The following is a 26458-nucleotide window of genomic DNA, read 5'->3' on the forward strand; positions in this document are numbered from 1 at the left end:
CATTGTTCAGTTCCCACCTATGAGTGAGAACATGCGGTGTTTGGTTTTCTGTTCTTGTGATAGTTTGCTAAGAATGATGGTTTCCAGCTGCATCCATGTCCCTACAAAGGACGCAAACTCATCCTTTTTTATGGCTGCATAGTATTCCATGGTGTATATGTGCCACATTTTCTTAATCCAGTCTGTCACAGATGGACATTTGGGTTGATTCCAAGTCTTTGCTATTGTGAATAGTGCTGCAATAAACATACGTGTGCATGTGTCTTTGTAGTAGAATAATTTATAATCCTTTGGGTATATACCCAGTAGTCTGAAGTAAATGTTTTTTTCCTCACTGCAGGTGGCTTTTTTTATGGTAGTCCATCCTCTCGTGACTCAGACAGAAAAGAGTCACTCTTTAGCTTTGAATTTGGTGCTACAGGAGAGGCTGAAGACAAGTCCAGAGAACGCCGGGATGCTGGGAATTCAAGGTCAGAAGACAGCCCAGCAGGTACTGTTCCAGAAAAAATATGTACCTAGCAAACAAGTGCTTTTGGTTGTCATTTTGGATAATCTGACAATCTTTCTTTTGTTTGCAGCACATGGCTTTAATAGTCATAGCTACTCTAAAAGCACTGATTTCAGGGCCAATGAGAGTGATAAATTCTGTCTTTAGAGAATTTTGGCAAAGATGTATACATTAAATTAATTGTTCTCCTGATAATTATTTTCATATGTGCTCTTCATACTTGGTACTATTATTCTAATGATGAATTATTTTCTGACAGTTTTACTGTATAAGTTAATAATCAAAATGATTCCTGGGCCCAAATGTAGAGTAGGTTCTCTCCACTCATGTTTCTGTATCTAACCACAATTGATTTTCTATATCAAGATTCTCTACTGAACTTACATATCCGGTTTGCTGAGTGATATGATAAGGAAGAGTTCCTAAGCAGTTTGTGGCCTGCAATTTTGTTTTTTGGGGGAAAACATTTACATTTCTTTAGATGAGTTGGGGTCTTGCTGGTTCAATACAATTTTTCCTACTGTTCTACTCAAATTTTTACTATACTTGCCTGGCCCCTGAAATCTCTATAGTTTGTACCTCTACAAAATGGGAAGAAGCAGTCCCAGTGAGGAAAATAAGTCCTATATTTTACATTAAAAATTAATTGTTTTGTCTCTGAGGTGAAAAGGCAGAAACAGCTTTGGATGTAGTATCTTTACGAAGGATACCAAGTTTTTAATTTTCCACTCACCTGTTTTGGGACTGACAAACTCAGCAGGACTAAGGAGATAAGACAGATCCATTTACTCTTGTTTACATTAGGTGTTAGTCATTTTCTCATGTTCTGTAGAGCACAATAAAAGCTTATCATCAACAGCCCCAAAGCTTCATCTTTCTTATGGAATCTTTCAAATCTCATGATAAATTGGTTGCCATTCTTACTCCTGATTCTACTACGTAGAAATATATATGGAAAGATAGGAATAAGGGAGATCAAGGAATATATCAGAAACTAAAATGCAGCTCTGATTCAAGCAGTGTGCAGGGATTACTTTCTTGTATTGTATGAATGAATACAACTTTTCTGTGGTAATGATTGTATTTTTGTATGGTGGATGAAATCAGTTCAGCAGGTGGTACTGTTTGGTGGTACTGCTTCAAATCAAAATAAAATTGGTAGGGGTCCCTGATCAAAGTGGATTAGATGTAGGTACAGTAAATGGATTAGCTGACTCTGATTCTGCTGCCAGGGAAACAGGCATTCTATGTTGTTTCTTAGTTTATGCTTTTGTCAGAATAATCAATTAATTGACTGATTTAATTAGCAAAGCAGGAATTGGTGGTTTTTTTGGACAAATACAGATTTAATGTTAGAGGAATTCATGAAAAAAAATTTGTAAACTCTTTGTCTGGTTCATCAAAAATTTATATTAACTTCAACAGAAATCAGCAATTTAAACAATTTAGTGAAGAGGCAAGTAGGTTTGAGGCTTCCCAGGAGCTTAGACCTGGGACAAAGAGTTTCTATCTCCAGTCTTTCACACTAACCTTTGGGGAAACCATTTAACCTCTCTTGTTCACAAGTTTTGTCATCTGGAACAGATAAATCTTGGGCTCTTGGGTTTGAATGACATCTACCATGTTAACTTTTAAAATTCCATTACTCATATTTGAATTAGTTTTCTTGAAAAAGAAGGCTGGAGAAAATAAATTTACAAAAGTATGGATGAATAGCATTTCATATTCGGAAACTAGAGCCAATGAAGGAAGTGAGTGTCAAGAAAGTATAGTAACTCTAGGTATTTTTGATTTAGAACAATTTACCATAAAAGACGTGGACATTAGTAGAAACAGGAAGAACAAGGAGTTCACTGGTCATAAATCCACAGACCTTGGTGCTCATGTCAGTGACTAAGGAATTCTGATTGAGAGACTATTAATACAAAATACAAATAATTCTTATTCTTTGTGTATTACTCCCAATAACAGTTTAATTTTTCATTAGGCAGAAACATTTTGCCTTTTGATTTTGGAGTTGGTGGTGAAAGGAAGAATGAATTGGGATTTGGTTTGGAAATTCTGGCTCAGTTGGTGTCAGTGGTCTTCAACAAAAGGCTATGGTGAAAATGAAATACAGAACACTGGAAATCAAGTTCCAGTGATGTGGATATTACTATTCAGGTTTTTGCATCAAAATAAAGAATCATAAGATGTGTTAAAATACTCCCTTGGCCACAATGTTTTTTTTCTATTTTTCTTTCTTTTTTTGTTTTCAGCAGATAGCACCAACACACGATATGGTGCTGGCGTTAGTAGCAGTGGTGCCTCTCTGAATATGGGATTTGGTTGGGGGACGTCTGATGAAAAGGGATTGGAAGTTGGTAGAGCTGATGGGAGTGAAACTAGAGGCAGTGGATCTGCTAGGGGTGAAACCATAGTCTTTGGATCTGATGCAGGTAGCTCAGGTATTCCAACAAGACTCACTCCTCAAAATTTTAGATTGATTCAATTAATTAACTGGTTAAAATACTTTTATTTTAATGTCACTTGATAGCAAAGAGATTAATTAATTAATATTAACTTTAATCATATTTTGATTTTTTCCATTAGTTGGAACTGGTTATTCTGGTTTGAAACTTGGAGCAGGGAAAGGTTATGCTGCATTTGGTTTTGAAGTTTCTGATTCGAATTCATTTGGTGACAGTGGCATTAGTAGCAAAACAGTTGAAGGAAATCAAATGAGTAGTTCTGGAGGATCTGTTTCCATTGATCTAGGTATTAATATCCGACTTTTGTGCATAAAAATGTCTGAATCATAAAATAGTTTCAATACACTTGACAATTGTTTTATATTCTGCAGGTGATACCAGTTTAAGAAGTGAGAATCAATTTGTTGGTGGTGGCTCTCAAAATTCGATATCCAATTTATGGGATTCTGGTCAAGAGGGATTTGGAATCAATGAAATTGGAGGGAATGGAATGAGTGGCAGTGTATCTGCTGAGGCTGGATTCAAAGGTTTTGGATCTGACGGCAGTAGCTCAGGTATTCTAGCCAGTTTCTGTTCCTGAGATATCCACCTGAATTCCAAATATTCATTTATTTAAAACTATTTTGATTTTCTGTTAGTGGGAATGCTTGAGTCTCTTGAATTTGGACTTGGAGGAAAAAAACTTGGAGCTGGATTTGACTTTAGGTATTCTGATTCAAGGAAATTTGGTGATAATGAGCTTAGTGAAAATGGAATAAAAGTTACTAGAGAATCTAGTTCCAGTGGTTAGGTATCAATATTTAATTTCTTTGCATAAAAGTTTGAATCATAAACTTATTGAAATACATTCTGATGATAATCATTTTATATAATGTAATTGGTACCAGAGCAATAAAAAAGGGATTTTTTGTGTGTGATATATGAGAAAATTTGGGTTTTGGTTTGGAGAAATTTGGTCAAAAGGGATTTGGAAGAAGTGGCTCTGGTTGGAATGAGCAGAGCAGCAGTAAATCTCATGTCAGTGGCACAGGTGGTTTAGTCCTGGACTCTGCTCTGGTGAAATCTAAATTGATTTCAACCTTTCATCCATTATTTTATTAACATTTTATTTCTTCACCAGTGGGAAAGTCATGGTTGTTTGAATTTGGACTTGGATAAATGAAGGGTGGAGCTGAATTTGACTTTAGAGATTCTGGTTTAAATCAATTTGGTGACAATGGCAATAGTAGTAAAGATTTTGATGGAAATGGAGTAGGTAGTTCTAGAGGCTATAGTGCTAGGTACTGATTGTTAATTTCTGTGCAGGGACAATTCTGAATCATGGTATGCATTAAAAGTAATTCTAGTGATCATAATTTTGTATTCAACAGGTGACTCAAGTGTAAGAAATGGGTTTGAAAATTCTAGTGATATCTCTGAAGATTCAGGAGTCATATTGGGGTCATCTGATCAACATGAATTTGAAGTCAGTAGAACTGGTGGGAATAGAAAGAGAAGCAGTGAACCTGCTGAGGCTGGAAACTTGAGTCCTGGATCTGATGTCCGTGACTCAGGTATCCTAACCTGGACTCTATTTCCAAGAAATTCCAATTAATTTCTTTCTTCTTTATTTCTTTTAATCATATTTTGATTTTCCATTAGGAGGAAACACTTGGTCTTCTGGTTCTGGAAGTGGTGGAGGAAGTAAGGGTGCAGATGGCCTTGGTGTTGGTGCTTCTGGACTAAATGAATTTGGTGAAACTGGCCTTAGTGGTTCAGGTACCTGTGATAATGGAAGCAGTGTTACTGGATCTTATTCCTATGGCATAGGCGTTGAGATTTCCGATTATCAGAAAATCAGAATTCTAAGAAACATCTTACAATGACAATGAAAATTGTAAACATTATTAATAGTAATTTAAAAGGAATTCTGCATTCTCAAATGTTGAAATATTCTTAGATGTAATCAGGCAAATGATGTTTAACATTTGTTGGCATAAGATGTGGAACTGGTTTCACGGCTGTGAATATATCAGTGTGGAATTCTTTTTGTTGCCTTTATGTAAAATTGATTTGGAGTCAGTTGAAGAGATAAAGTAGCAGCTGAGCTGTTGGTCTCAAACTTTGTATCCCACATCTGGACTTGGCAGCTTTAGTTTTCTTTGCAAGCCCATTGCTGAGAAGAGTAAGACTTACATCCACTTTTGAAATCCGTATAAATTTTAATATTTCCACTTAATGAAAACATTCGATTGCATGGTCTTGGAATTTGTAGTAAAAAATTTTAAAATAATATGTACTCTTGATGCAGAAACTGTTTTGATGCTGTTACCAGGGCTGGAACGTCCTGAGAACCACTAGAGTAGATGATAATAGAACTGGGGACAGTGGATCACTTACAGTAAAATGGAAGTTCTGGAAAATATTCAGGATTCATCTTTAGAATTCAACTTCAGGATTAATATCTTTTTCTTAAAAAGTGAAATGTAATTAGCAAGAGATACAGTGTAGTGTAGTGACGGTTGAGCTGACATGGGATTGACTATCAATTAACCTATTCCAAGAAAGGCCTGGTCATACAGAACTAATAATTTTAATTTTGGTTGTTCTTAAACTTTGGTCGTCAATTTTGAAGTCAACACTTCCAAAGAACTAAGAAATTCATTTATTATTTATTGACATGGATTTTTTAAAAATCACAGTTGTTACAAATGGTTTCAAAGACACCTAATTTAGGAACTCCAGCTAGGCTGCCATTAGCTCAGGTGTTCAAATTTAGGTTTTCTTCCTGAGAAATGTATTCAGAATAATTACATCTTATGTTTCTTAGTGTGGAGTGGTTACCGATTTGATGATTTTTTTTTTTTTTTGGCTATTTGGATGTTAGATTTTAACTGCTTTGATTTTTCCATGTGAGATAGACTTTATTAAGTAGTGTTATTTTTGGTAATGTTTCTAATGGCAGTAAATCTAGTGGCTTTGCAATGGGGAAGTCTGAATCTCTTGACATTAATGAAGGTGTCAGTTCATTTACATTAGTGTTTTTCATATTTCTAGTTTCTGTGAGTGCAGAATCTTTTGTTTAATTAACCTCTTGAAATAGTACCCAGGTTTCCTAAAAGTGAAACAATTCAGAATGGGAAATAGTTTGGTTGACAGTGGGATAGGAGACCTAGAATCTTGTCTAATGAACTTTTTTCTCTTACCCTTGACAAGTTTTAAGACAAATAATCTAGAAAAAAATGATTTGGTGTCAGTTAATTTAGAGGCAAGGCATTTAATTTTCTTACCCCAGCAAAGTTTTGAGTTGACATTTTTTTTTTTTCTTGTACAGCTTTACATGGTCTTAGTCTGCTAGCATTAGCATTGCTGGACTAGGATCTATGATCTATCCACCAGATTTTCTTTAAAAATCACTTTACCAAGTAAAATTATACACACAAAATAGCTTAATCATTTTGTATTGAAATAGGTGTCACAAACTCGTCTGAATACAGTACATCTGGACCACTGAATACTCCAGGTAATCTGATTTATGACTTTGGGTGTTTAAAAAGATACACATACACACACACATACGTACACTTACAATGTTGTAATGTTCTGCTGGTTATTGATTTACTAGGACTTGATACTTTTTTTTCTCATATTGAGCTCTTAAGTGCTACTTCTCTTTGGATACTAAAGTTTAGATGGCCAACTAAGTATTTGAAACAATTTCATGAATAAGAGAGATTAAACCACATTTTAAGGGAATTTGAATAAAACATATTACAACTCCTTTACTATTTTAGACATAGTATTTTTAAAATGCCTTTATAAACAAATTAGGAGTTCAATCTATTTCCACTCAGTCTGAGTAAATACAACCTGTAGTAAAGAGAAGAAACTTCAAGATAGATGATAAAGAGCATTTTGGAAAAGAGTTTACAATTCTATCAAAACATCCACTTTTGTTATTGTTGTTGCTTGTTTTTAGGCCTTACCCTATGATTGAATATAAATTTACTTGGTTACATAACAGGGTCATTAGATATAAACAATCATGGGAAATGTAAAGTTTTAAAATATACAGATTTTTCCCTGTGAGTGGGAGAATTGACTTTGCCTCATATATAGATAAATTATTAGTATTAGATAATAGACTGATTGACTAAAATGTACCTCTGTCCTATTTGTGCCACAGCTCCTGATAAAAATGAACATGTAATGTTTTATTTCTAAAGTTGAAAAATATTTCTGTAAGGGGTGCAGCATATGTTAGTAATTGTACAGGACCCCAAATACATAAGCTCTTAATGATTCGTGAACATACTGAAGAAGTGTGGACTGCAGAGTTAATCATGTATGTGACTTTGGCAAGTCCCAGTTCTCACAGAGTTATCCATTATATATGTCATATAATATACAGTATAAAAAATTCATTGATGGCCTTCAATGCCAACTTTTAAGTTCCCATGTAGACGTTCCAATATCTTGTATATTTAAAATGAATATATGTCTTAACATTGAAATAATCTATGCATTGTGTTGAATAGAAAAAGGATCCCACATTCCAGAAGCAACTCCAAAATACTCAGAAACAAATGCAATTATTGGTAAGTAAAAATGGTTATGATATTCATTCATATATTTATACCCACGCCGGTACCTAATGAGATCACAGAAACAAATTTACAAAATTTGAAACGAGTTTTGTTTATTTATTTATTTACAAGGTCTCACTCTGTCATCCAGGCTGGAGGGCAGTGGTGAAATCATAGCTCTCTGTAACCTCTGACTCCTGGGCTCAAGCAATCCTCCTGCCTCAGCCTCCTGGGTAACTGAGACTATAGGAAGGCACCACCATGCCTGGATATTCCTTTTCCTTGGTGGAGGCAGAGTCTTGCTATGTTGCCCAGTCAGGTCTTGAACTTCTGGCCTCGAATGATCCTCCCACCTCAGCTTTCCAAAATGCTGAAATGATGGGCATGAGCCGCTGTGCACAACCTGAAACTAGTTTTAAAAATGTCCCCGTCATCTGTCTGTTTAATCATTGTGTTTGAATGATACCACATTTGTACTATTTTTTCTCCAGAAAACATGTATACACACACACACATATATATGCATATACCTATACACAGTCATATATACACACATTTATATGTATAGAGATAAATGATGCAATTCTTTACCATCATTCAATATAAATGGGACTTCATTCAGACTTAGAAAAACTATCTCTACCAAAAAAGCAAAGCAAGAAAGCTTACAAACCACTGCTTCCTTCCATATATTCCATCCATATTAGAGACAATTTTTGTTTTCCTATGGGAAGCAAGATGTTTTCCATCTTGCTTTATTTTAGCTGGAATAGCCAACTTAGGGTACACTAAAGAAGTACTCATGTACTAGTTTTAGTGAGTCTTTGCAGTAGTGAAAGAAAGCAAGCACTGATTTAAGGTGGTGGCTCTGAGAATTGAACCTTTCAGTGATTTTATTTCCCTTAGGACAAAAATGCTTTAAAACAGACCTAGAAGGTATGCTAATTGTTCTAAATAATTATGTACATGTTCCTCTGAATATTTTGTAGGTGAAGCATCTACCTGGAGCAAAGGAGCATATAAATCTTTCAATGGCCGCATCTTTTTGTTCGAATCTTCATGCCCGTACACTTTCTGCCGTCACTGCGTTGAATCTGGAGGGGATTTCAATATTGAAATCAAACGAAACAATGATAGTGAGACTGAAAAAATAACAGTTCTAATTGACAATAACGACATCTCTATTTTTGGTGACACCATTTTAGTTAATGGAGAAAGGTAAATACCGTAGTGTTTTGGGTAAATGATATACAGTTATTTAAAGTGACCTGAGCAAAAAAAGAAAAAAAAAGAAAAGAAAAAGACAAAAAGGGAGATGATACTTTCTTCCCATTTTGATGCTCATATTGATATTTTAATTGATTATTGGCCAAGAGTTTGATAAATGTGTAAGACTTTGACATATTTGGGATTGTAAGACATTGTATTTATTCCTATAACAAGACGGAAAAAAATTCTGTTGTTTGAGAACACTATCTAGATTATGGGAAATGTGTGTATTCAACAAATCTGATTATTTTTGTTGAACGTCTCAGGATATTTCAGTTTTCATTTGCAAGTTTAGCACCAAGTATAAATTTAAGATTTTATAAGTTAAAAATTGAGGAAGTTAAAACTCTTAGTCCGTGATTTTTAGAGGGAGCAATTCAGATTTGGAAGGGATGACATATTTGAATACTTTCCAGAATAAGAAAATGAGGCATGATATTCTACTTGGGAACATTTCAAGTTATTTTTCTCTGACACCAAACCAATGTTTCATCCTGTTAATTTCTCCAAAGCGCCAAGGATCTATTAGTTGTTTTTTAGAAGTTCTTCCAGTGTTCAAAAAAGCCAGTTTCTCTTTTTCTGAATTGATAAAAAAACTTTAATATTTACCAGCAAGTATTCCATCTATAGGATACTACATTGTTGGGTGGCATGAATTATCAGAAAACATATTATAATAGTATGATTCTTACCTTTTTACATATACTTGTATTTTATATTTTTCAGCATACAGATACCATATAACAATAAGTTGATTCACATTAAAAAATATGGAGAATATAATGTTCTGAAGAGCCGTAGAGGAATCCTGACTTTAATGTGGGACAAAAATAACAAGCTCTCAGTAAGTCTATCCATGATTTGCATGTAATCCTGTGCTTTTTGTCCTTTAGTTAAGTTACAAAAACAATACGTTATTAGGGAAGTAAGAGCTAAGGCTTACTGAGAAATCTCTATTATTAGTCATTATACTAAACATTATCTCATTTAGTATTCAAAGCATCTTAAAATACATGCTATAAATAATCATATTTTGCAGATGATGAAACTCAGGAAATGCAAAGTAAAAAAAGTTATTAGGTTGGTGCAAAATTAATTGCAGTTTTGACCGTTACTTTGAAATGGCAAATACCACAATTACTTTTGCACCAAATAATATTTTCATACACATAGTAAATGGTGGAGTTAGGACCTATTCAAATTCCAGAACCAGGTCCTTAAGAAAAAGCCCTCTAACACCTCTAAGTAAGCAGCTTAGATAGAATTGAATTTGAGGAGACATGGCCCTTTGGTTTGGGTACATTTTGTTTTGAGATGTGTTTAACATTTCACGAACATATACATGTAATTTATTTTTAAAGCTCACTCTTCACAAGCAGTATCCAACTTGTGGTCTTTGTGGTAACTTCAACAGCACTCCAGGTAACATTCCAATGTATCATTCCTAAGAACATGCTTTCCAAAATGAAACTAAAACTCAAATCATTTTCAATTTTGCCTTTGTCTAAAGAATGAGAACTTGTTAAAATGAAAAAATTTTACATTGCCAAGTCCATATGTAGCTTGAAAATAATGCACACATAAAAAGAATAACTTAAACTAAACAATGCTTTCTTTTTAAGGGGAAGATATTAATGAGCATATTGCCAATAGTAAAATTCCTGGTGATTGTCCCAATGCTGTGGGTAAAAGCTATGAAGTTTGTGAAGATGGAATACAGGTAAGAAATTTATATTTCATTGTGTAGCAAATTCTAGCAATAGTTCCCTTGGTTTCTTTTTTAAAATAAATGTTATTGTGTATATTTAGTGTACACAACATGTGTACATGTTTGTCTGGTATGTGATACACATGGATAGTAAAATATTTACTATAGGGAAGCAAATTAACATATCCATCATCTCCTCTGAAAGATACTTCAACTTTTTTTTGTTGGTTTGTTTGTTTCTGTGGTAAGAGCAGCTGAAATCTGCTCATTTAGCATGAATCCCAGATACAGTACAATCTTATTACTTACAGTCTTCAGATTGTACATTAGATCTCAAGACTCTTCCAGCCCCTGTAACCGTTGTTTTGTTCTCTATTTCTATAGACTTAATTTTTTAAAAAAGATTACACATATAGGTGAGGTCATGCAACATCTTTCTTCCTGTTTCTGGCTTATTTCACTAGTATAATGTCATCCATGCTTATCCATGCTATGATAAATGGCAAGATCTTGTTGGTTTTTAGGGCTGAATAATATTCCATTGTGCATATATGAGCCACAGTTTCTTTATCCATTTGTTTATTTGTGAACACTTGGGTTGTTTCCATGTCTTAGTTATTGTGATTAATGCTGCAATGAACACAGGAGTGTAAATATCTTTACAAGGTGGTATTTCATTTCCTTTGGATATATGCCCAAAAGAGTGATTGCTGGGTCATATAGTAGTTCAATTTTTTTGTTTGTTTGTTTGTTTTTTTTGAGACAGTGTCTCAGTCTGTCACCCAGGCTGGAGTGCAGTGGCATGATCTCTGCTCACTGCAACCTTCCCCTTCCTAGTTCAAGGAATTCTCCTGCTTCAGCCTCCCGAGTAGCTAAGGTTAGAGGTGCATATCACCAGGCCTGGCTAAGTTTTGTATTTTTTGTAGAGATGGGGTTTCACCATGTTGGCCAGGCTGGTCTCAAACTCCTGACCTCCAGTGATCTGCCCTCCTTGGCATCCCAAAGTGCTGGGATTACAGGTGTGAGCCACAGCACCTGGCGGGTAGTTCTATTTGTAATCTCTTTAGAAACCTCCATGTTGTTTTTCATGATGGCTGTACCAATCTACATTTCCACCAACAGTGTGTAAGCCTTGCCTTTTCTCCACACTCTTGCCAGCTCTGTTATCTTTTAACTTTTTGATAATAGCCATCCTAACAGATGTGAGGTGATAGCTCTTGGTGGTTTTGAGTTGCATTTCCCTGACGATTAATGATGTTGAGCACCTTTCATATACCTGTCGGCCATTTGTATGTCTTCTTTTGAGAAACGTCTATTTAAGTCTTTCACCGATTTTTAAATTGGGTTATTCCTTTTTCCACTTTTGAGTTTTATATGTTCTATATAAATTTTGGATATTAATCCTCAATCAGATATATGGTTTACAATTTCACCCCTAATTTTTAGGCTACGCTTGAATTTTGTTAATTGTTTCATTGCTATGCAGAAGCACTGTTTTGATGCAGTCCCACTTGTTTATTTTTGCTTTTGTGGCCTGAGCTTTTGGTGTGATATCCAAAACATCACTGCCAGGACCAATGTGCAGGACCTTTTCTCCTATGTTCCTTTTGAGATTTTATATTTTCTGGTCTTAAATTTAGGTCTTTGATTAATTTTGAATTGATTTTTGTGTATGGTATAATATATGGGTTTAATTTTATTCTTTTATGTATGGAAAACCAGTTTTTTCAGCACCATTTAGTGAAGAACCCATCCTTGCCACCATTGTGTCTTCTTTGTGTCTTTGTGAAAGATAGTTGGCAGTGTATGTTTGGATTTATTTCTGGGTTCTCTATTCTGTTCCACTGGTCTGTGTGTCTGTATTTACGCCATTATTATGCTGTTTTTATTAACATGGCTTTGTAACCCTTGGTTCCAATTTAAGCCCTTGGTTCCATATTCTCCTAAGCACTCATATCTTCTTAGAATTCTGCAACTACTTCCTCTCCAATGTTCCTATTTTCTGTTTTTCAGCTTTGGTCTAGCTGTACATGCCAAAATAATTTCCCCCCAAATACTATAATATTTACCATATATTAGTGTAACAATTATAATTTCCTTTGCATAGTGTTTTAGTTTGTCTGTATGGAAACTGACATGCTTCACCTTTCCACTATCGTCTCTTGATGGGTACTGTCTTGATTCCTCTCTTAGAGTTTGGAAATCCATGTACTATGTCCCTCTCCCTTACTTTTGCCCCAGATATCCTTTCTGAATTGTCATCCCTCATATCTTTTACTTTCTTTTTGAGAAAGTTACAGATAATATTTTTGACAACAGCATTTGCAGATAGTTATCATTTACTTTGTGGATTTTCTGCACTTATGTAAGCTATTATGTTGAATTTGATTGACTGCATCCATTTAGTGACTGAATGAATGTTCACACATTCCTATTTCAACTAGACTAGAATTCTCAAGATCAAGAAATGTGTGTATAGCATTAATAAAATATATTTTTGTTTTATTGAAAGAGGGTGTTGCAATTATAGCCATCCTGTCATCTTACAGCAAAGCAAATTACACCATGGCATTATACAAGATCATCTACCATCTTCGTTGTGAAATCTTACTTGATCTTTGCAGTTGGAATTGCTTTCTCTTTCTTATGTTACCTTATGGCTCTCATTGGTACTTATAATAAGATACCATCTATAAAATTGCTCAAGTTTTCTCATATGTTCCCTATAAAATTAGATGTTCCATGATAATAGGGATTATGCATTGTGGTAGTTGTATAATCTGTTGAAAACTTATTCCTTGTTGCTCAAAAGTGTTAGTTAAATGATTACATCAATTTACATTCAAACCAATGTATATTTACTAAGGACCAACTTATGTGCAAGATACTGTGTTAAGCCCAGAGCATAAAAAGTCGTATTTCTTACTCTAGAGAAATCTGTAATATAGTGAGAAAAATGTACAAAAAAAATAGATGAAGAGTAATATTTGAAGATTTTATTTCACTTAATTTTATACGTCATTTGGAGAACATTATCAGCCTGCCTCCAGCCTAATTGGTACAAATTGTACACTTGGGCTGGGCGCGGTGGCTTACACCTGTAATCCCAGGACTTTGGGAGGCCAAGGCGGGTGAATCACAAGGTCAGGAGTTCAAGGCCAGCCTGGCCAACATGGTAAAACCCTGTCTATACTAAAAACACAAAAAATTAGCTGGGCATGGTGGTGGGTGCCTGTAATCCCAGCTACTTGGGAGGCTGAGGCAGGAGAATTGCTTGAACCAGGAGATGGAGGTTGCAGTGAGCCGAGGTCACGCCACTGCACTCCAGCCCTGGAGACAGTGTGAGACTCCATCTCAAAAATAACAATAATTTAAAAAATTGTACATTTGTTCTACAGTAGCTTTTTTGTTTCTCTAAAAATAAACAAATTGTTAAAATAGGAAACAGCTATATGGTGGTTGAACTGTGTTGAAATTTGAGCTTTTTTTCATTCAATAATACACGTCATTACTTCCTTTACTGAAACAGAACAAATATGTTGTTCCCAGAGCAAATACACATGACTCTGACTAAGAAAGGACAGAGTCACTTTATTTTATGGTCATCTGTTTGATTATAAACTATGAACAGATTAACAGTTAAAGGGACAATATCCCTTCTGTCTATTATGGTATTCTATCAGGTACCATCCCAGCCTTTGGCATTAATCAACTCTCTTCTCACCCCTTCCATTTTCTCTGTTCTAAAATTCATGTCACCTTTAAAGACAGTTTGGATAAGTTTAAGTACAATAAATTTTGAAGTCATTACATAGCAATCCAAGATGCCAAGTATCCAGAAGTATTATCTTGGGAGTCACTTTACCAGCTATAATACTTCAAAAACCTCAATTTCAACCAACGTCATTATACAACAATCCAAAATGCCAAGAATCCAGCAGTATTCATTTTAGGAGTCATTTAACCAACTATAATACTTCAAACAGCATCCAAGAACTTTCCTTGTCAAAGGTACAGGATATGATGCAAAACAAAACAAAACAAAACTTCTGTATTTATGCTTTAAAAATTCATCTTACTGCCCATTTTTCTTACTTTTATTGCCCATTTTAATAAAATATCATGCTTTATTTTGTAGCACTGTAACAAAATTATTGGAACCTACTTTGAGAAATGTGGAAAGGTTGCCGCTCTATCCAGTGACTACAAAATGATCTGCATTGATGAATACTGCCAAACTAGAGACAAAACATCTACATGTGACACTTACTCAGAACTGTCCCGCCTCTGTGCCTCAGATGGTCCTGGCACCTTTGAATCCTGGCGAAGCGATTCCGATGTGGTTTGTGGTAGGTTTTTACCTTCATTGTAGGTTACAACTCTGTAAGTTTCTACAGTGCTTTATTTTTTATTTTTTCTTATTTATCTTTTTTTATTATACTTTAAGTTCTAGGGTACATGTGCACAACATGCAGGTTTGATACATAGGTATATAGTACTTTAAAGTTAAGCTGTATTGCAATGTAATCTCAAATGATTCTAAGCCCTGGAAGGGGATCGTAGAGATGATGAAGTCTTGTTTGTCACATATACTTAGAAGGAAACAGATTTGTTTAGGTGATGTGACTCACCTCAAGTTGCAGTGCTTTGTGTTAAGATCTTAATTTAAAATGTTGTACTTGTTACAATCAGTAAAAGTCACGGAAAACCACGAGTCAGTTCTGTAGAAAATAACTGGACAGTTTATCAAATGTATACTGATTAGTACTATCATTTTTCAAAAAGATTAATAAAAAATGTAAATATGAGCTTCATATACAAACATACTTTCCACATATGCTTAAGTCAATCCTCATAATACAAGTAGAATATAAATTTCAACTTCAGATGAAATGAAATTACAGAAAAAATATATTTCCTCTAAATTAAATATTGTTTCATAAAATAATGCACAGGAAATTGGCATAATTGAGTCGTATTGAGTATCTTTAAAGAGTGACTTCTAACTTGTAACTCAGACTCAAAGAGTTCCATTTGAGAAGCTCCTCCTTAGAAGAGTGTGTATTTATTATATTTAGTTTCCTCTAATATCCGTGTCTACATATTTTTATATTTCTTCAGAAACACAGAGATGTCCAGAAGAACAACATATCTACAAAGAATGTGGACCCTCCAACCCTGCAACTTGTTCTAATGTGGCTCCTTTTCAAGACAGTGACTGTGTGAGTGGCTGCACCTGCCCAGAAGGTAGTACACCAATGAGAGTATTTACACTAAAACAAAACAAAAGCTAAAAAGAAAGTGGGACTCAAGTCATGTCAGAGTGATATCTTATTTATAGCATGACATTCCAACAATTTAACTGTTTCTAATATATTCTCTTAGCAAACTGCAGAGGAGAGTTAGAGAGAATTTTAAAGCTAATGTGTATTTCCATCTCTACAATACCTGAGGACTTCTGTATTCCACAGAATATGCTGTAGTCCCAAATTGAGTGCAATGGGACTGTGCACTGTGTAGCAGTAACTCAGACTGAGAAAATTGTTTTCTATCCTCTTGCCAGTTCTCAAATTAGGAGTAATTGCTTTAACAAGAGATTATCATTTTCAGTGCATGTTACACTTGAAAGAATTATCTCAAGAGTGATTTCACAATACACTGCTGAACAATTTATTGATGTTTGTAGAGTTTTGAGGTCAGCTTTATACAATGTGTTCTAGGTTATCTGTTGGATGATATTGGAGAGAAAGGAAAATGTGTATTAAAAGCTGAATGTCCCTGTGAATCCAGTGGAAATGTGTATCAGCCAGGAGAAGTCCGAGAAGGTCCTTGTGGTTCTCAGTGGTACGTGTGTGCTTTTTGTTCACATATTATTGATGGTAAAATAATACCAATATTTTTACATAATTTGAAAGATTCCTAAATGCACCCTTAAAATAAACTTTTAAGAAATCAAAAGCAATATCACTGCATTTTCTGTGTTGTTGGTGTTTTGTTTTTAGACTCAGTGTGTTTTTTATTATAAAATATGTGATCTTTCTGTGTACCTTTAGAAGATAATGCTCACTAACAGAAACAGTGTTTTCAATAGTAAACCACTTGGTAGTTGCAAATACAGAGCAAAGTATAGTATAAGATTTTGGTTATAATAATGAAACAATAGTGATGCTAATTCTGCCAAGAATATTTAATAAAACATACAGTTAGAAAGAGCCAAATACTTTTCAAATAGTTTTTATATGTGGCTAGATTGGTGAAGATGAATAATATATCTATTCAGCAGTAAATTTTAATGTACCAAAAGTTATTGCAGACTATTTCACTATTAATTGAATACTCAGCTTGAGTCTTCCTTCTAAGTTCTACAACAATGTAATGACCATTGAGATTTCCCCACTCTTCATTATGGCTTTTCTCTGAAGCTCTAAATTTCTGCAATACTACAAAATACTTTCCTTTTTTTTTTTTTATTATACTTTAAGTTCTAGGGTACATGTGCACAACGTGCAGGTTTGTTACATATGTATACATGAGCCATCTTGGTGTGCTGCACCCATTAACTTGTCATTTACGTTAGGTATATATCCTAATGCTATCCCTCCCCCCTACTCCCTCCCTACAATAGGCCCCGGTGTGTGATGTTCCCCTTCCTGTGTCCAGGTGATCTCATTGTTCAATTCCCACCTAGGAGCGAGAACATGCGGTATTTGGTTTTCTGTTCTTGCAATAGTTTGCTGAGAATGATGGTTTCTAGCTGCATCCATGTCCCTACAGAGGACATGAACTCATCCTTTTTTATGACTGCATAGTATTCCATGGTGTATATGTGCCACATATTCTTAATCCAGTCTGTCACTGATGAACATTTGGGTTGGTTCCAAGTCTTTGCTATTGTGAATAGTGCCACGATAAGCATATGTGTGCATGTGTCTTTATAGCATCACGATTTATAATCCTTTGGTATATCCACCAGTAGTGGGATGGCTGGGTCAAATGGTAATTTCTAGTTCTAGATCTTGAGGAATTGCACTCTGTTTTCCACAATGGCTGAACTAGTTTAACAAATCCCACCAACAGTGTAAAAGTGTTCCCCTATTTCTCCACATCCTCCTCCCGGCACCCTGTTGTTCCTGATTTTTTAATGATTGCATTCTAACTAGTGTGGATGGTATCCTCATTGTGGTTTTGATTTGCATTTCTCTGATGGCCAGTGATGATGGCGCATTTTTTCATGTGTCCTGGTTGGCTGTATGGTAATGTCTTCTTTTGAGATTGTCTGTTCATATCCTTTGCCCACTTTTGATGGGGTTGTTTGTTTTTTCTTGAAATTTGATTGAGTTCTTTGTAGTTTCCTGGATATTAACCTTTTGTCAGATGAGTAGATTGCAAATTTTTCTCCCATTCTGTAGGTTGCCTGTCACTCTGATGGTAGTTTCTTTTGCTGTGCAGAAGCTTCTTTAGTTAATTAGATCCCATTTGGTCAATTTTGGTTTTTTGTTGCCATTGCTTTTGGTGTTTTAGACAATGAAGTCCTTGCCCATGCCTATGTCTTGAATGGTATTACCTGGTTTTCTTCTAGGGTTTTTATGGTTTTAGGTCTAACATTTAAGCTCTAATCCATCTTTGAATTAATTTTCATATAAGGAGTAGGAAAGAATCCAGTTTCAGCTTTCTACTTATGGCTAGCCAATTTTCCCAGCACCATTTATTCAATAGGGAAAATCCTTTGCCCATTTCTTGTTTTGTCAGGTTTGTGTCAAAGGGAATCAGATGGCTGTAGATGTGTGGTGTTATTCTGAGGGCTCTGTTCGTTTCATTGGTCTACATCTCTGTTTTGGTAGCCAGTTCCATGCTGTTTTGGTTACTGTAGCCTTTAGTATAGTTTGAAGTCAGGTAGCGTGATGCCTCCATTTGGTTCTTTTGACTTAGGATTGTCTTGCATGCGGGCTCTTTTTGGTTTCCATAGAACTTTAAAGCAGTTTTTTCCAATTCTGTGGAAGAAAGTCAATTGGTAGCTTAATGGGGATGGCATTGATCTATAATTACCTTGGGCAGGTATGGCCATTTTCACAATATTGATTTTCTTTCCTTTTCCTGAAATGTGTTGTGTCTCTGTGGGGACTAATTTGGCTCAACAACAAAATGTATTTTCTCTATAAATGGAAAATGTTTTATTTTGGTAGTAATAATCAATATTAATTTATATTATGTTTATATGAATAATTAATTTTAATTTGTATGAAGAATTTTAAATAATAGTACCTATAATTTATTGAATGTTTATAATAGTACTGTTCAAGAGAAATATAATGTAGGCTACAAAAATGATCCACATATATCATTTAACAGTTTTTAGTTGAGAAATTTTAAAAGACATGAAGAAACAGGTGAAATTAGTTTTAGTCATGTATTTTATATAACCCAATATATCTAGAATACTGTTATTTAAACATAAAATTAATATGAAATCAAGTTAGTGAGGGGTTTTACAATGTTTTTTTCCTATAAGTCTTCAAAATCTGTGTATGTTTTACATTTATAGTGGGTCTCAATTGAGATGAGACACATTCCAAAAGCTCGCTCTATGTATTGTGCGGTGCAATTCTACAATGCGGCTTGTAACAGGTATTTTAACACTGATAATGAACTGTGTTCCATTTAAAAAAATCTCTGAAATCCAGATTATAAGTTTTATATACTTAATCCATGAGAAGTTATCATTATAGTCAAGGCTTCTAAAATATTAGGATACCACCATCAATGAGACGTTTTATTAGAGCTGAGATATTGGGTGGGAAATAAAAATGGTCGAATAAAGCTTAACCAAATGTCTTAACTTGTGATGAATTTTTAGTGTGAAATTTTATTTTAACCATAGAGAAAATACAATTGATAACCCTTAATATAACCATTACATTTTAACAGCACATGCCAAGATGCAAAATGGTCTTGCACTGAAGCATTATGCCCTGGAAGATGTAAGGTGGAAGGAAGTTCCCTTACCACCTTTGATGGTGTTAAGTACAACTTTCCTGGAAACTGCCACTTCCTGGCCATTCACGTATGTAATAGCCTGCAATATTTAAGCAAACTGATATACAAACAAAGCTATTCTTCAACCAATGTAAAACACAGTCTTCACCTTGAATTAGTATTTAAAGAAATAAAAAATGAACAATCCTTCAATTACTGGTTATGTATTTCAGTATGTTTTCTATCACATACTGGCACTGATGGTATTACCTGTCAGTAGTAAATTAACATTACCTGTCCTCCTTGGAAATTCCTTGCAAAAAAACAACCTAACAAATAGAACCCTCTTCATTCACTCATAATCATATGAATACACTGGGAATTTATTTCATTCTTCTACTTTTCTTTATGTATGGTCACTACTGCTTCAAATAAAATAATCTTTTACATTCCATGAAGCATCTTCTGCTTTCATTATTATTTCCTTAAATTTATTTTTAGTTTTTATAATACAACAGTATCACTATGATAGAGGCTATTCTTACATTTACATTCTTTTCAGTACTAAAATTTTAAGTCATTTGAATTTCAATAAAAGAGTGATTCCATTTTGTAGCTTGTGCTACAAAGAACTAGCAATCTAGTCCACCTGAGAGTTAGTGCTTTTATATAATCTTTTTGGTAAGAAATGAAGATGAACAGAATTTGTGAATCCTGAAGTGATAAATGTTGGTTAATGTCCTGTAAGCTACAAAATGTAGTTCCTGCTACTAAAAGTCACTCTTCCAAAATAAAGCTTCTCGATTGCCTACCAACATAATCTGCCTTTCCTTCTTCTTCTTCTTTTTTATTTTTTAATTTATTTGAGATGGAGTTTTACTCTTGCCACCCAGGCTGGAGTGCAATAGCTTGATCTCAGCTCACTGTAACCTCTGCCTCCTGGATTCAAATGATTCTCCTGCCTCAGCCTCCTGGGTAGCTGGGATTACAGGCGCCTGCCACCACGCCTGGCTAAATTTTGTATTTTTAGTAGAGACGGGGTTTCACCGTGTTGGCCAGGTTGGTCTCGAACTCCTGACCTCGGGTGATCTGCCCACTTTGGCCTCCCAAAGTGTTAGGACTACAGGTGTGAGCCACTGTGCCAGGCCTGCCATTCCTTCTTTTTATGCTCCTCTAAATCCATTAGGATACAGGATGGGGAAAGTAAGAGGGGAAAATGACAAAGCGTAGGGAACATTTGCTTCTTATAGATTACAGATTTCCAGACATTGAAATGAGATCTGGAAGTCCATGTTTGATGTGACTTATATTACAGTTTAACAAATTAAATACCTCTCACATTGGATTTAAATAGACATTGCGAACTGTCCAGAGAAGAAGCAAACTATGTTACTGCTAATTCCTAAGAGTCCTTATGTGGCAGTACATTCCCTTTGGGAAGACAAAAAGTAAAAATAAAATTAAAAAATGATGACTATGAAAATTCAACAATGGTAAACTACATGGATATAGTTTATGCAAGATACTAAGCTCTTGGCCAGTCCTGAGGCTGTACTATGGGCTGAACTGGGTTTCTATTCTTAGAGCACTCTGATTGTAGTAGGAATTGTACATATTTAAAATTCAAACACTCATTGTGAATGAATCATATAGCAATAGCATACCATAAATAGCATTAAATGACATTCTAATAAACATTTTAATGAAATGTATTTTTTACAGAATGAAGATTGGTCTATTAGTGTTGAGCTCCGTCCGTGCCCAAGTGGTCAGACAGGAACGTGCTTAAATAGCGTTACACTTCTTTTGAATTCTGTAAGTAATCAGCTTCCTAAGGCTTATTCAGAGTCAAATCATAATACTTATTTTATAAATTCAGGATTTTTGAGGTTGAAGAAGAGAAGCTTTACTATGTATACTCAAAGCTTCAGTAAAATTGCATAGAAAATTGATAAAGTCTCTGGAAGTGCCAGCTAGTTACAAAAGTCCTGAAGTATATCAAAATTACCATAGATATACAATTAATATGTTCATTATGGATCAAATTTATGTGTTCATTGAAATGTTAAACTTTGCAGACCATTTATGAAGGAAGGCAATGGCATTTGTTTAGAGCTTTATTTATTTGGAATTGACATTATAAATGGAAATAGACCTAAATGGGAAGGGTGGATGAGTAGTTTAGACTTTGACCTTTACAGGCTGTTTAACCTTTGGATACCCAAGTTACCATTTTGGGTTTCCATTTCTGCATTCACATGTTGGGGATGAAGATTTATTTACAATCTGGTACACAGAGTTGGTATGAGAAACAATGAAGCAAAGTGTGCCTTAAAATGCTTTAAAATGTCTGTATTTTAGATATTTATTAATTAATCCCATAGCATTAAACATCTTATGACATAAAAATTTGGGTTCATATATTACATTAAAATTAATACTGTAAGTTAATATTAACTAACAAAGTGTTTTAAATATTAGTCTGTTCCAGTTGACAAATACATATTCAGCAGTGATGGAAGAGTCACAAATGACAAGATTAGAAATCAAGGTTATTACTATTCAGGTAAGTTTAATAACAGCATTTTAAAATAAGTGTAAGATGCAGTCATTTTTTCAATTTTTAAAGCTATTACATTTCTGATTTTTAACAGATATCAAAATATGAAAGTATTTTAAGAAAGTAGGAACTGTTGAACATGTAATTAATGTTCTTAATTATTTTAACAGATAAAATACAGATTTTCAAGGCATCTTCCTCATATCTTCAAGTAGAAACATACTTTCATGTAAAACTACAAATACAAATTGTTCCTGTGATGCAATTATATGTTTCTATGCCACCCAACCAATTCACAGACACTGTGGGTAAGTCCTCTGGATTAAGTTGTATTCCCAAGGCTGAAATATTACCATCACTTATTCTAATTTCTTAATTAGATAATTAATTAATAACACTAAGCCCATAAACCATTTTGACTTAATCTTTCCTTCCACATTGTAGTAAAATAATTCCAACTTACTTATCATAGTAAAGATGCCTTTACTTATTACAAAATCTATTCCCTAAAGATTTTAACAATTTAAATTTTTAAACATTTTAAATTAAGGCTTTTATTTAAATGAGATTTGATAATATATGTGCTAACGTATCACTTTGCTAGTGTGTGCTACTAAGGCTTTAAACTGTAGTTGAATAAATGAAAATATTATAGATATAAATCTTTTGAAAATCACGGTTCATATAAAAGCGACACTGTGACTTCTCTTTCTGGGAGATCATATGGTCATTTCTTTCACTGATGTTTTCTGTCTTATAAATCAGTTATTAACTACAGCAGTAAATGTTGAGCAAAACAAACAAAGATTATGGCAAGTGCCACAAAGACTATTACTTAATAAACAGCAGAAGCTTTTGTAACACACCTGTGCTTGAGAAGGTAACTTATTTACACAAAGGAATAGATGTAACTCATAGGTCAGAAGGGTCTGGGTTAAAAAGGCATATAGCACTCAACATGATTCAACTATCCACACAGAAATCATGCAAATGTGAGTCATAAGTTCCTACTTAGAAGCACTCTTTCTGTTGGCTCCTCCAAAGAGATACAAGTTACAGCGACAAATAGGAAAAAGACAGTATTCATGGCAAATGGTGTTTCAGTGCTCCTGGAATGCGAATGAAAGGGAATTTGGGTGAAATCTGAAATGCCATGACATTTTACTTAATGTATGAAGGCTAAACAAGGCATATTCTCAGGTAACTTCTACAGGTTTTCTCTTGGGCAAAGAACTGAATGTGCAATGAGGATGTGAATCCAAAAAATTGAGTAGGTGAGATGTGAAACTTTGCTGTGTGCTCTTATGCAGGACTCTGCGGTTCCTACAACAACAAAGCAGAGGATGATTTCATGTCAAGTCAGAATATATTGGAGAAGACATCTCAAGCATTTGCTAATTCTTGGGAAATGATGTCCTGTCCTAAAGGAAACCCCTCTTCATGTATTAGTATAGAAAAAGGTAATGTTAATTGACTATCGAAATCTGTAATTACGTATTTGGTGCTAGGAATTATGTACTTATTTTGGTAATAATATGAACACGTCAGATAATCCTGGCTTTAGTTAGTTTTTGTTGTACTGTCTGAATTTTGGAGGACACAACAGAGAAGCAGTCTGGTTGGCTGATCTTATTCCTACAAAACAAATAGTTCATCTTGGTTGTTTGCTTTTCTATACCTACTCCTTTCCTTTTTACACAATTTTCACCGTCACTCTAGAATAACAAGATTAGAAGAGATTTGGGGCACATTTAGTTCTTCAATTATTCCCTCCTTTAACTTAGTTATAAAAATGGTCATTGGTTGAACTAGCAAGACTCGCCCAAACTGGTGAAGCCACTTGATGATAGAGCTGTGGCTAGGTCCAGGTGTCCTAACTACTGCTGTCCAAGCCCCAATACAGACGTTAATTAAACTTTACACTGGTATGATTCAGCTTACATTTATGCTTACCAAAAGGCTTTTAAAATATTAGTTCAATTTATTTCTACCAAAACTCATGAGCAGCATGGGCGGGACTATTATCCCCACTAATGTAGATAGTGGGGATAATGGAGCACAGAGGGGGTTAGTAAAGATCCCTAGTGAATAAGGATGACAGATGAGAAATTCAAGTATTTTGAATCCAAGTCATGCTTTGGTCGCTCCTCTGGTATTGCTGATACTAATAAAAGCTTTATTTTGTGTTGCTTCTTTCATTAAAAAAAAGAGTGCAATGGAAGCTAAGTTAAGATATATTATATTGACATGTTAATTAGTTGTTTCTAAATTAATATATACTTGAAATAGTCTTATCAGATTATAATAATATTTTAACATTACTAAGGCAATTCCTTTTGAAAGCCTTGTCTACTAATTTTGATTTAAAAGAGTTGGTAGAAGCATTAATGTAAACATCATAATACATATTTCAGGGTTTTGGTTATCATATTATTTTGATTTTGGAGTGTTGCAATGAAAACAGTTATAATGAGAATGTATATCTCATAAGATACCAAGTCAATTTATGTTAAGCAGACTATATGCCGCCACTTTGGAGAGATATAGAAATTAATTAAATTTAATTTTCAGTGCTTTACATTTAACTTAACATAAAATACAGAAAATTAAACTGTATTTTAATAAGCTGTTAGTAATATTTAGATAAAAAGTGGTGATACTGAGTTGCCAATTTGTTAAAATTTTGGAAATAATTGGTCTCAGTTTGTTTTAACAGAGACAGCTTCCTCTATTACCAAAATCTTTAGGCCAAGCACTTATTACTCAGATGCTATTGTTATGACTTTTATTTTTGTTAATTTAATACTATGCTAGTTATTTATAGGCCAACGAAATATCAATTAAAAAACAAAACAAAATTGGTGTGTTGGAATTATTGATACTGGTTGTGCTAGTATATGACCTTCAGGAAAACTGATATAATCTTCTATAATCTGAGGTGACTGGGATCATGTGGTGGTTGGCGGGGGGCGTTGTTGTGGTTGCTTTATTTACCAACTCATCACAATTTAGCTATAAATATATATTTTAAAGTTAAAAGGAATCTAAAGATATAATACGGTCCCCTAATTCCATTTTTATATAGAAACTGCATTTCAGAGAAAGGTAAATTGATTTAATCCAAAATTCCAAAGCTAACAAAGACTTTGCCTCTTAGTGTAAGATTTTTTAATTATAGCGTGCCATCTTTGCATATAGTGACAAGTTAGATGTATTACAGCAGAACACTTTAAAAATTGTTTTAATAGAGAGAACAGTTAAAATTGTACATCTTTTCTTTCAATTAAAGAATTATGGCCGGATGCGGTGGCTCACTTCTGTCATCCTCGCACTTTGGGGGGCCGAGGTGGGCGAATCATGAGGTCAGGAGATCGAGACCACCCTGGCCAACATGGTGAAACCCTATCTCTACTAAAAATACAAAAAATTAGCTGGGCTTGGTGACACACACCTGTAATCCCAGCTACACAGGAGGCTGAGGCAGGAGAATCACTTGAACCCAGTAGGCAGAGGTTGCAGTGAGCTGAGATCATGCCACTGCACTCCAGCCTGGGTGAAAGAGTAAGACTCCATGTCAAAAAAAAAAAAAAAAAAAAAAAAAAAAAGGAAAGGAAAGGATTATGACATTATTGAAACTAATTTTGAGTGCACTGATTTGCTTCCAGAAAAGTTTGCTGAAAGACACTGTGGAATTCTTCTTGATTCAAGTGGGCCTTTTGCTTCCTGCCACCCAATTGTGAACCCTAAACACTATCATGAGGTATGTGAGGCTCTAACATTAACACCTCTTGTTGACAAATAATTTGCTGATATTGACAAAAGCATGTAGATATTAAATATTTTTGAATAACAGCCATTGTCAGTAGATTAAAGTATATCCTTCGATATGTATTAGATTCTATTAATTCATTCTTGTGTTAGATATGCCAACTTCAGAAGAAAAGCGGTGCTGGAAAATAACCCCAAATAAGAAAATCTTGAATAAGTTTCTCTTTCTGCCTTTTAAAATGTTTTGATAAGCAGGCTAATAATTCATTTACTATTTTGAATATTTAAAATGTTTTTGAACATTTCAAAAAAACTTTTTTTGGAGTAGAAGAGTGGTTAGGAACTAAATTATACTCAGTTTACCTGTTCTTCTGAGTAACTTCATAATGTAATATAAATTTGTGTCTTATTTTCAAGGAATGCAAAAAATATACTTGCTCTTGTGAAAACAGTCAAGACTGCCTATGTACAATTTTAGGCAACTATGTGAAAGCGTGTGCTGAGAAGGAAACATACATAGTAGAATGGAGAACTGGCCTATGTGGTAAGCCGCAGAGAAGCTTTCAATAACTACTTCCTTCCTAGTTTTGCTATAGTGGGGTGTGTGTGTGTGTGTGTGTGTGTGTGTGTGTGTGT

The 26458-nt window shown here is 34.5% G+C and overlaps 2 protein-coding genes across 2 annotated transcripts in view; both read left to right on the top strand.

Annotated features, from left to right (window-relative positions):
• The window catches only part of LOC108538683 (mucin-19-like), a 29384-nt gene extending 20618 nt beyond the window's left edge, over positions 1 to 8766 (top strand). The window contains exons 6-13 of the mRNA XM_017886922.1: positions 341 to 490; positions 3101 to 3265; positions 3351 to 3533; positions 4350 to 4532; positions 4621 to 4662; positions 6431 to 6481; positions 7497 to 7556; positions 8534 to 8766. Of these exons, the coding sequence (XP_017742411.1) occupies positions 341 to 490; positions 3101 to 3265; positions 3351 to 3533; positions 4350 to 4532; positions 4621 to 4662; positions 6431 to 6481; positions 7497 to 7556; positions 8534 to 8766 (1067 nt within the window). The remainder of the gene's footprint in view (positions 1 to 340; positions 491 to 3100; positions 3266 to 3350; positions 3534 to 4349; positions 4533 to 4620; positions 4663 to 6430; positions 6482 to 7496; positions 7557 to 8533) is intronic.
• An 864-nt stretch (positions 8767 to 9630) lies between these two features.
• Positions 9631 to 26458, top strand: part of LOC108538684 (mucin-19-like) — a gene marked incomplete at its 3' end in the record, with an annotated part of 76905 nt that continues 60077 nt past the window's right edge. The window contains exons 1-13 of the mRNA XM_017886923.1: positions 9631 to 9657; positions 10175 to 10235; positions 10436 to 10533; positions 14660 to 14870; positions 15643 to 15768; positions 16242 to 16365; positions 19447 to 19582; positions 21217 to 21309; positions 21976 to 22060; positions 22225 to 22362; positions 23365 to 23514; positions 25720 to 25814; positions 26240 to 26366. Coding sequence (XP_017742412.1) covers positions 9631 to 9657; positions 10175 to 10235; positions 10436 to 10533; positions 14660 to 14870; positions 15643 to 15768; positions 16242 to 16365; positions 19447 to 19582; positions 21217 to 21309; positions 21976 to 22060; positions 22225 to 22362; positions 23365 to 23514; positions 25720 to 25814; positions 26240 to 26366 — 1471 coding nt within the window. The remainder of the gene's footprint in view (positions 9658 to 10174; positions 10236 to 10435; positions 10534 to 14659; positions 14871 to 15642; positions 15769 to 16241; positions 16366 to 19446; positions 19583 to 21216; positions 21310 to 21975; positions 22061 to 22224; positions 22363 to 23364; positions 23515 to 25719; positions 25815 to 26239; positions 26367 to 26458) is intronic.

Source organism: Rhinopithecus bieti, unplaced genomic scaffold, assembly GCF_001698545.2.
Source record: "Rhinopithecus bieti isolate Rb0 unplaced genomic scaffold, ASM169854v2 scaffold_16691, whole genome shotgun sequence".
In the NCBI taxonomy this organism is placed as follows: Eukaryota; Metazoa; Chordata; class Mammalia; order Primates; family Cercopithecidae; genus Rhinopithecus; species Rhinopithecus bieti.